The 11,950-nt window shown below is 38.9% G+C and overlaps 1 protein-coding gene across 1 annotated transcript; it reads right to left on the reverse strand.

The window, feature by feature from the left end:
- Positions 1-539: 539 nt before the first annotated feature.
- On the reverse strand, positions 540-8,210 carry LOC145047042 (uncharacterized). The gene is made up of 5 exons (XM_078995288.1): positions 8,081-8,210; positions 7,891-7,976; positions 1,418-2,452; positions 864-1,340; positions 540-791 (listed from the first exon to the last, which is right to left on the reverse strand). Exons 1-5 carry the CDS (start codon positions 8,208-8,210, stop codon positions 540-542), a joined length of 1,980 nt encoding a protein of 659 aa, XP_078851414.1.
- Positions 8,211-11,950: the final 3,740 nt, after the last annotated feature.

Below are 11,950 nucleotides of genomic sequence, written 5' to 3' on the forward strand. Positions count from 1 at the left end.
ACAAATTCGTTTGTTGAATCCAAATAACAAGAACACAATAACAAGTGTAATTAATCTAAGTCTATTGGCGATCCAACACTACTACCTTCACATGCAGCTCTTTTAGCAAGCTTTAGTTTAATAATTCTCTCTGACTTCTTTCTCCTCTTTGGTTGACACATAGTTTTCACTTGCCTAGGAACTTTATTAACCCCCACCTCTTGCTCAGATCCATTTTCCCAAATTACTTCATCATTTTGTGGCTCAACTCTATCACCCATCACAACATCTTCTCTACCTCCTTACATATTCACTGATTCTTGTGTTTGCCTGATTTTTTGTTTCTTTGTCACATTAGTATTAGGTAGCCTTTGCATTTGTGTGCAAGTGGTATTGTTGTTCCCTTTCTCTTTGCATATGCCACAAGAAACCTTTTTCTCTACCTTTGAAACGGTGTGTCTTCCAGACCTTTTCGAAATATCCCTTCTTCTTTTGATTGTTGGTCTACCTGGCATTCTTCTTTTTAAAGGAGGCAATGGAGGTGTAAAGGTTGGTGAAGGTTACATGTTCATCCCATTCATACCACTAATAGACTTTTTGTAAGTGTTTTGGTAGAAGGCTGCCAGGTACAATGGGTCTACATATGGCACATCAGGTGTTACGTTTAAAAACGCTAATGTAGCTACTGAATGATCACAACCATACCCATTTAGTTGCCATAACCTACAACTACATTCTTTTTTTGTCATATCGACAATGTATGACTCATCCATTTTCCTTGTTTCAAACTTCATACTCCCACAAGACACAACCTGTCAATGCCTACATAGAGTAATGCAATATTTAGAGTTGACAGTGGTAAGTAATGTGTGGAAAAAGTGTACATAACTTTGCTCATTTTGTAGAATATTCAATATTGTTATCATGTTTGGACAAACAGAATAACGATTCCATCCTTCACCTATATGTTTCATACTTAGCATCCTTTGCATTATATAAATACGAATGTCCTCCAATATGCTGATAATAGGCTTCTTCCTAGCATCCAAAATGACACTGTTAAAGCTCTCTGAAAAGCCATTCTCCACAGATTCACATGATGACTGGTGAACTCTAAAAAAAGCTAGAGACCAAGTGTTTGGATCTTTATCCATAAGATGGTTAATAGCTTTAGGGTTCAAGTTTTCAATATCTTTCATGACTGTCCTAAAATGTGCTTCAGTTGTTGCCTTGATTACTCTCCAAAACAAATTCTCAAACTTTGCTCCACCAAACCTCTTTCTAAAGTTAGCAAATATATGCCTGGCACACTGCCTATGTTCTGCTATTGGGAATACTTCATAGACTGCCTCAACTAAACCCTGCACATGTACCAATAATAGGAGGATTTAAAAATGTAAATATTTACTATACTACGTTAAACACTTTATAAACATACCTTGTGTTGATCATAAATTAAAGTCAACCCACTTCCATCATTCCAACATTGCAAATCTTCTGCAAGATTTTCAACGAACCATTTCCAATTCTCTTTGTTTTCCACACATACAACTGCACAAGCAATTGAGAATATTCCATTGTTAGCATCCCTACCAATAGCACACAACAACTCACCCTGACAATAGGTTTTCAACAAACAACCATCCAAGTTAATGATACGTCTACACCCTCCACTCCACCCTTCTTTGACTGTAGCGAAGCATATGTAAATGTTGCTGAAGTAATTCTTACCATCAGGCATTGTCTCCACATAAATTTTAACAGTGGATCCAGGATTTGATCTTTTAATTTCCTCACCGTAAGACCATATAGCATAATTTTTTGCAACCGTTCCTTCAAATAGACTCAATGCGTACTTCTTGGCTCTCCTACACTGACTCATACTTACAAAAATTCCAAAAGTGGTTTTGACCTCCTCTTTTAGTAATCTCACACTCATTTTCTGATTGTTGAAAAATTGTTGGGTAAAGTGGGTACCTATCCATCTATAAGTTACAATCGATCCGAATTTCAAATTCTTTGAACAATTGTGCTCACTAATAAGAGACTTAATTTGGAAAGACTTGTCATCACTCATCCATGACCCCCAAAGCCTAAATGTACATTTTTCATCACAACATTTTGCTAGCAACCGACTACTATCATTTTCCATAAAACATAATTGATAACCATTTACAACAGCATAGTTACAGAGCATGTGTTTCAATTGTTTAGGACTCTCAAACCTCATACCTAACACAGGTTCCTGCTCCTTCCAGTGAATTTTTTCATTAAAAATGTTTGGAATCTGAGGATAAACATGTTCATCATCATCCATGCCTTCTTCTAAAGGGCCACCCAAAGCTACATTCTCACCCATTTCAACATCATACCCATTAAACTTTTTGAATACATGAGGACTGCTATGGTTATCCTCGTCTACATCAGTGTCCACATCATCATCCCCATGGTCATCCTCATCTTCATTTTCATCCTAATCATCCAAATGGCCTGACCCAATTTCTTTAACTAGTCCGACACCATCAAGAACTTCTTCCACTATGTTATCAACAACCTCTTCTTTGTGTTCTTCCAACCATTCCTGCATGTTACTATTACCAAAATGGTCTATATACATAGGAAGTATAACACCACATTCATAGGCTATTGCTATGAAATCAGCATGATCCAAATCATTTGAAATTAACGTCAGACTCTAGTTGGCAGTAGTAGAGCTTCACATACTTGGTAAACCTTGATGGGTTTTATACAAACAATCCTATGTGTGCATGTAACCCTAGAGTTAGATCTATGTTATCACTATTAGTTATGCAACATTATGAACATGTGAAGAACCCTAACAAGCTTCTAGGGACTTTAAAATTCACAAATAAAGATGAAATACATACCTATTGTTGTTATATTGTAATAACAACTTACATCATGAATCTTCTTGTCTTTGAAAGCAAGTACCACAAGTGTAGTACCTCTAATGGCTCACAAACAAACCTAGCAACCAAGGATTACTATGGAGAGAGAAGGGAAGTGGAAAATTCAACTCTAAGCCTCTCTTGGAGTGCCTGCCTTGAAATCCAACCCTATAGGGGTTTATATAGGTGATAAGGAAGGTTTAGGATAAGGCAGGTGTATCACAGATAACCCTAATCCCTTAACTTCCTCCCTAAGGCTTCCAAGGCACCCTTAGAGCCCAAGGAAACCCTAGGAAACTCTAGATTTCGTTCCCCACCTCTAAGGGAGGTTCTAGAATGCTTTAATGCTCAACTTTTGAACACTATCACCTTTAGTCCCTACAGTTTCAATTAATTCCTTCAATCCTAAAATTAATTTCTGGTTAAATATTAATTAAACAATATGATTTCTAAACAATATATTATATCCATAATACATTAATAAATCATTTATCTTGATTTCAAATTAATTTATTAACCAAGTAATAAATTAATAAATCATTCTTCTCTCTCCAACAATTATCCTATTCCATTGCCAGGTTTGAAGGCAACACAAAAGGACCATGCACAACCAGGTTAAGTACTTACCAAATATGGTTATGGGTTAGACACTAATCCAACAAACCTTTCCATAAATTCATAACACCTGACGCAGTCCATGCCTGTGAAATCGATGTCTGACAACCTCTGAGTAATCCCCCCGGTGTAGGGTATAGGGTATTTTCCACATATTCCTTGGAAATGCACATCGACTTGGATGAATACGGGATCCATGTTTGATGTTTGAGGAGACAGAATGAAATTAAGGGTTTATTGAACGAGCTGGAAGGGGTGAATGGCCAACAGTATTTGACAACATATCTCATTTAAGTAAACCTGTAAAACTATTGGTAAATATCACTAAATGGCATGACATACACAATCAACAAAGCAAGGGCTATAATTAACACATGTGGCAGTAATATGACCAACTGAACCCTTCACAATTTACATAATGACAAAACGTGAATGGGGTTTTTTTGAATGGTTTCAAAACTTCGTTGGTCTTACAAATCATTTTCCCGATATTTAATTCCATGTCATAAGCCATGTCATTCGTTGCTTTCATTAACCGGATGACCCTAATGAGAAATGAACAAAAGTGTAAGTTAGTTGGGCTTTTTTTAAACAAAATGTTAAGTTCCTTGAGTTTTCTTGAACAGACAAAATATAATTGGAGTTTTTTGAATGGTTTGGAAACTTCGTTAGTCTTATAAGTCATTTTCCTTATGATGAATTTGTTAGGAAAATATAACCCAAAAACTGTACGAAAGAACAAAACCCTTAAATTGTTGACTGATGCCTGTGTTTAACATAGTTTCCTTAAAACAAATTCACCCTATATGGGTGTTTGTTTCCCAGGATACAATAGCAAAAAACAATTCTTCTAGAGTGCTCGAACCCTCACTTGGCCCGGATTATACATTAGTTGCAGCAAAAGAGAAGGGATGAAGTAGAAGCATAATAAAGGAAGAGTATTTTGTTTCATTTGGTGTATCCAATCAGTCAAATAGGCATGGTACTTATACTACCAATGTAACTAAAATGAAATTGTAACTGTCATAATTAAATAAGATAATTAATCAAGAAATTAAAACCGAAATCTTTATTAATAGCTCTTAATTCGTTTTTGTAATTGTTAAATAAAAGGAAATAATTTCAAAAAGGTCCTTAAACTTTTTTGGTCGACCAGTGGTGCATTCGTGTCCACATGACACGCTCTCGCACACAAGTTCAGTGGCCCGAAGCCAAAAATCGAGAAAATCCATTTTTGGAAATTAATAAAATTAATTTTCCAACAATCCCCCACATGAATGAAAATTGCTTCAACATCTGCAATTCCAAGCTGCTTTAGGTAAAATCCAGCAGTTGAATCATGCATAGGATAGGTGGGTTTGCCCCCTTTGAACATTCCCTTAAGATGCATATTTATTTTTATAGCAGACCAATAGACTCGATGTCCTTGAACTGTTCTGCCATTTGTGTTAATAATCAATACATGTCTCACATGATTCTCCCTGACCTAGTTAGGTTCTCATTGATGTAACCGTTATGGTTGTGGACACTTATCTGGTTCTGTAAGAGCTCTTAGGAACTTACCCATTCAATTCCCTTTGAAGCGACCCCACTTCTCTCTTTCACATAGGTGACTATATCATAATCATTAAAAGCTAAAGCTTAATGATTTCCAACTTATCATCAACTACTATAAGCTTAACCTACATCATTGTTATTTATAGGAATGGGTTGGGTTTGACCCCCATAGTGATCTGCATATGTTATACGCAAGTAGGTTGTCGCATTGAACCTAGCTCTTGGGATCTCCAGTCAACTAGGTTGGGTTTTCCTTGGCAATAACTTATTTGTTCATGGGTTTTTAATCTCATTCCTTTTCACGATTTTGCAACTAACTCCCTGTTTTACCCTTTGGTTAACGGATCCGCAATGTTATCCTTGGACCTTATGTAGTCAATTAGGATAACTCCAGTTGAGAGTAGTTGTCGAATGGTGTTGTGTCTTCGACGGATATGTCAAGACTTACCATTATACATAGCACGTTGCACCTGTCCAATTCCCAATTGACTATCGCAATGGATTGAGATTGCAGAAACTGGTTTAAGCTATCCTGGTATATCTTCTAGAAATTGTCGTAGCCATTCAGTTTCTTCTCCACATTTATCAAGTGCTATAAATTCTGATTCCATGGTGGATCTAGCTATAACTGTTTGTTTTTAAGATTTCCATGATATATCTCCACCTCCAACTGTGAAAAAAAACCCGCTAGTTGACTTGGAATCTTTAATGTCGAATATCCAATTTGCATCACTATACCCTTCTATCACCTCGGGATATCTTGTATAGTGCAACCCATAATTGTGAGTGTACCTTATGTATTGTAATACTCTTTTAATACTCTTCCAGTGTTCATCACTCGGATTACTGGTATATCTACTTAGTCTACTTATTGCAAAAGCTAAGTCAAGTCTGGTACAACTCATAAGGCACATCAGACTACCAATAATTCTTTCATATTCGACTTGTGCAACTCCTTCACCTCTATTTTTACATAGATGATGACCTGTATCAATTTTTGTCCTAGCTACAGTAGTATCACCAGAGTTGAACTTCTCAAGGATTTTATCCACATAATGTGTCTGATTTAAAGTAAGTCAAATTGCAGTCCTTGTGATCTTCACACCAAGGATGACATCATACAAACCCATATCTTTCATGTTGAATCTTGCCTTTAGCATGTTCTTTGTTGATTGAACCATTTTATCATTGCTAATAACGATAAGCATATCATCATAATAAAGGCACAAGATAGCATAACCCTCACTTGTTTTTTTAACATAAACACACTTATCACATTCATTAATCTTGTATCCATTTTCCAACATCACATGGTCAACCTTTTGATGCCATTTTTTGGGGCTTGTTTCTGAAGGGTTTTGAGAATAACTACAAACCTATATGCTCATGCAACCCTAATTTCTTTGGATCTAGGTTTTCACTAGTTAAACATACAAATTTAAATACCAAAGTTAAAACCCTAGGATCTAGTATATAAATCAAAATTATCACAAAAATAGGGTTTAGATGTTTAGCTTACTTGTTATGTAGTAATAACAAGAACACCTTGAAGATCTTGACTCTTGAAAGTAAGTGCCTCAAATGTGACACCTCTAATGGATTACAAATACTCTTTGCAAGAGGATGTGAGGAGAGAGGAGGGAATGCAACACAGTTTCGGCTAAGGTTAGAAAATAGCAAGCATAGGACAAAACTTCTAAGAGGTGGGGTATTTATATAGTTGAGGGCTGCTCGGGTTTGCTAGAGGAAATCCTAATTTCCTGCTTAAGACTTAAGCAACCCATAGAACCTTATTAATGAGCCTTGGACGAAAACTTATAGGGCCTTCCTATAATTTTCGTCCACTCCTATCTAAGGAGTCCTCTAGCCCAGTTTCACAACTATCAATGATTTGAAAAACAACCCTTATTCTTTTAATTAGTTCCGTTAATCCCAAAATTAATTTAAAATTAATTTCTGATCAAATACTAATTAAATAACATGATTTCTAAATAATATATTATTCTCATAATACATTAATAAATCATTTATCAACCTCTCTCTCTCTCTCTAAAAGTCATCATATCGATTTGCAAGAGTAAATGCAACCTAAAAGGACCATGCTACTATTAAATCAAGTACACACCAATTATAGTTATGGGCTTAAACACCTAATCCAATAGTCTCCCACTTGGAAAATTCTAATAACTATGATTGCAAGTACAACCTCAAAATTTGACTAGCAATCGTAGATCTCAAAAGTCGTTGTCGAACTCTAACCTAGTCAGTTACATGTCCTAAGATAGGGGATCATATACTCCTCCATTCTGCAAGATGTCATGTGAAAAAATGACATAGAATAGAATCATTCTCGTTGTCCACCAGTTTGTTTCCTAATTTATGATTTGTATGACAAGGATCTTAATTTAACATATCAATTCAATCCTAACCGGGCCTGGCACATAATTCAACACAAAATCATCGAGGGGCCAAAGATATCACTTTTATCCCCTTGGAGTAAAAGGAATAGATAAACTTTAACTTATATGCTTGTACTATTTACTCATTAAATCTTTCACAACAATAAATTTTATAACATCAAGTTATTGACGCGTTTACGCACTATTAATGCACATCCAAATCATAAACAACAACTCATATATCTCGGTTTAAGGATTATATGATATTATCGTCTCATAATTACTCGTGATAAATTCCATGAAGTAATTTAATGAGCATGGGTTTAATCCAATACTCAAATCCCCATTTCAGGAGTACTTAGGAATGTGACTCCTCACCAGCAAATGCACACGCCAACAACTCTTTGCTTAGACAACGAACTCAAACTCACCTGTAAAATACATAACACGTTCATCATCGTGGCGGCAGTCGGGTAGTCGGAAACTACAGCGACAGGGAATAGCCGCATGGCGGCGGCTGCAATACATGGGACGACAAAAGAACGAGAGATAGAAGAACTCGTCATTACCAGAGAAGAATGGAGAAGAACAAAGAGCGGGTACAACAATGCTGAGAGTCACCTCGTCTAGCGCTATTCCGATCGTTCACAGCCCGCACAAGTCGTTCACAGCTTAAAATCCGGTCTCGGTGGTCCTTGTCGCTCCCAGCATTTCCGGAAGATGGTGGTCGTTGGTGGCTTCTGACCTCCATGATGATGATGGTGTGGCAATGGGAGTCCAGAGGGGAAAGGTGGTGATCGACGGAGGGGATACAAGGGGGGTTTGCGGCTGCTAAGGCACCTAGGGCTAAGGTTCCTGTAGAATGATGGGTATATATACCCTGGTTTCTATCAACTTTCCATATAATACACTTCCAGCCCTCCCTTCCTTTATTCTTTTCAAAATAAATCCATATTTTGCACTTTTAACCCTGCCTTCAGAATTCTTCACAAATTGAATCCAAAACTTACATTTTAAGCGCTAATTCTATGATTTCCTTTCATAATAAATCCCTAACATACAATTAAACCGTTGACTTTTAAAATTCTTCACCTATTTGACAGGGACTTACCTTTATTAATTTATTCAAATAAACGGGTGTTACAACTCTCCCCCACTTAAATTAGATTTCGTCCTCGAAATCACTCCTTACTATTTCTTATATGCCAAACCGCTTCTAGTAACATGATCACCGTATTGGACACACCCTAGCCTTCCCAAGGTATCCGTGATCAATCTCGTAAAGCCCCAAAAATCCGCAGGTGAACGAATTCCTCGCAACATGATCACATTTACTCCGTCTGCATTTTCTGTCTCGAGATGGTCTGAATCCCCGACAGACCACTTATACTGAATCATTATTATTGAATCCAATCTGTTCATCGTTTGACTGACCGCTCAACTCCTGATATCTCATGGTTCCCACCGTAAAGCAGGATAAAAAACCCAATTCTCTCTGCAAATCACTTGTACATGGCCAAGGTTCAGATACTTCTACTGTGAGTGACTTGTCACTTCCCAATAAGCCAACTATCATGTTTGTACTTGCAACTTAGGGCACAATTACTAACATTGCCCAAAAGTTGTAACTGCCTGAAGCACTGAACTATATGAACACTGAACTACCTGAATGCTGAACTGTCTGAACACTAAACTACCTGAAACTGTATGCTGCCCGTGGCTGCTTCCTGACATCTACCGAGACCTACCTGTTCTCAATTTTCCGCCAATCATCTAAAATATCGGGTTCCAGCCCAACTGCGGAGTCAAAGGACTCCCTACTTAGCTGCGTCGCTCGACTTCTGAACGAAATCCTTCTATGGATCCAGCTGCTACTAGTTATCTGGTCACTATGTCCCTAACAGCCTTCTACTCTAACTGATTGGTTCCATACGTCAAATCCTGATGTCACCAAACCCAAAGCTAAATGTGATTGCTACATGACCAAGTGTAGCCTTATGTCATAAATGACCTTAAGCAGTCCATTGCTTCCTTGCTCTCATATCTATAGCGGCGCTTCTACAATCTTGTCATTGGCTTAACTAGGTCTCATCCGTCTGGGAAATTCCGAAATCCAATCCGTGGATTTCCATTTCCTTACTACTACACTTTTAACTGGTGGGTATTACTGTTCTTTCTGCGTCCTACTAACGCACTCACGCTATCTACCAACCTAGTGAAGGCTGCAGCTACACCCACATACTCACATCACTCTAGTACTATCTGGCTGCTAGTGAATGCTACGGCTACCCCCGTAGACTTACAACACTCTGATACTATTTGACTGCTAATGAATGCTACGGCTACACCCGCAGGCTTACAACACTCTAATACTGGATCGAACACGCGCTTGCCCCGCACTCAGCTGAACTCGTGTCCTGACTGGAATCCCAAACCTGATTCCCTAAGGCTTGCTAGTAACATCACGGGAATGTGATCTCCTATTTGGCAAGCTTTTCTGAACTTCCATCTCACACTATCCTCAAACCATACAATCGCTTAGGCTATCTTCCTTCCCAATAAAGATGTGAAACTTATCCTAGTCTCAAAACGGATCCTGCTTCTGAATCCCTGGGGCAATTCTCCCCCACTTTGATTCAGCTAATGCCCTATAGCACACAAAACTGGAAGAATTCCCAATCCTTCTCACCACCCATGACCAATCTGCTAGAAACCACACTTACCATTGCTAGTGTTTCAACACTAGCTAATCCAAAAGATCACACAACTCTAAAAATTCGAATAAATCTCCGATAATAACCCGCTAAACCCAGGAAGCTCCGAATCTGAATTGGAGACCTTGGAATCTCCCACTACATCATGGCCTCTAACTTAGTCGGGTCGACTAGAATACCCTTCTGATTGACAAGGTGCCCAAGAAGTTGTACCTCTCACAACCAGAACTCACAATTGAAGAACCTTATGAAAATTCTCTCCCTCCTCAAAGTCTATAGCACCTCCCTCATGTGATTCTCGTGCTGCTCCACAGTCTTGGAATAAACCAAGATGACGTTGTACTCCCCAATCCCGCAATCTGGGGGATTGCTCTATCACTAATCGCTAATGCTTCTCGGTATGCAATTGTCATATGACATCTCTTAAAATACAATTCAGACACAAACTGAGGATAACTCAAGGTTACACTTACTCAAACCTCTGGAACGAAAGGCTCCCTTGTGCAGTTTCCCGCAAGTGCTGCACCGAATCTGGTCTTGCTGGTCTCTCGAAAGATAATCTGAAATCTATGGTCTCCTCCCGGGACCCCTCACTATAAACAACTGATCTGGTTCCCTATTCCTAATGTGTTCCGAGTCCATATCTCGTTCTCAGGCTCAAGAAGCCATATCATTCAAGGTCTTGCACCCCGAGATACTCATGATCTCCCTGCTATCATTCTACAGTATGTTCTGATAGCTTTCCTTCTTCATTTCCTCATTTGTTGTATAATGTGGTACCATATAAGCTTTATCCCGAGACCTGGCAATGATCTCTTCCCCGGTCTCAGTCATCTGGTGGAGATCTAACAACTCTTGCAGCAACTGTTGCGCCTCAATCGCCTGGGCACACTCTGCCCAGAATCTGGTCTAAAAGTCATCTCATGACATATCATTAACTGCATCATCACTCAACTCACCACTAACTTCTTCCTATCCATCTCGTGCTCTACCCCGCTGGAGATAAGAAGTAAGTCAGATCTTGTCTCCTTTCGAGACAACGTCTGGTACGAAAAGCGTTGGTGACATCTGCCAACCATCTGCTGCTAACAATGGGGTCCCTAACCCACATGACAATCTGAAGACTCACAAACTCTGAATTTCCCAAAACCTCAATGTATGGGTCTCTATCATGACTGTTATCTTAGTGCATAATGCACTCGGCCTCTCATCACAAATCTCTATAATGCCCTCCTTGATCACACTGAGGTTCACAGGAGTCTGCCCAATGATACTGCACGTAATTCTCATATGGAATGAACTCCCTCATCTAATCATTAATCTACCCGGCTCTAGAGTCCGAGCCTGATCCCTCGTCGACACCAGAACTACCATCTGGTCTACCACGTAGCGTCACTATACTCGGTAATATACAATCACTAACATCACAATACTCATCTAAACTCGAGGGATCTCACACACTACAAGTTCCTTGGTCTTATCTCAGCCTTCCTTGATTCGAGTACGGATCCTCTGCTTTCAGTAGTACGGGCCCATACTACCTTCCACATCTATCCGTACTTTCCTGAAGTACTGCCTCGACTCCACCAAGTCACTTCTACTACTATTGATCTCTGCTACTCTCATCCTAGGCTTGCCCTAGGGAAATATCTGACTCCACCAAATCCAGTCCTCAGCTGCTGAAGGCCTCCTTGTAATGCCAATTAGCCATCACCCGAATACCATCACATGCGGCGAGGCTCAGATAATCCTTCAAGTAAAAGACTCACCCCTACAA

Source organism: Lactuca saligna, chromosome 5 (assembly GCF_052625555.1).
Source record: "Lactuca saligna cultivar CGN05327 chromosome 5, ASM5262555v1, whole genome shotgun sequence".
NCBI lineage: Eukaryota > Viridiplantae > Streptophyta > Magnoliopsida > Asterales > Asteraceae > Lactuca > Lactuca saligna.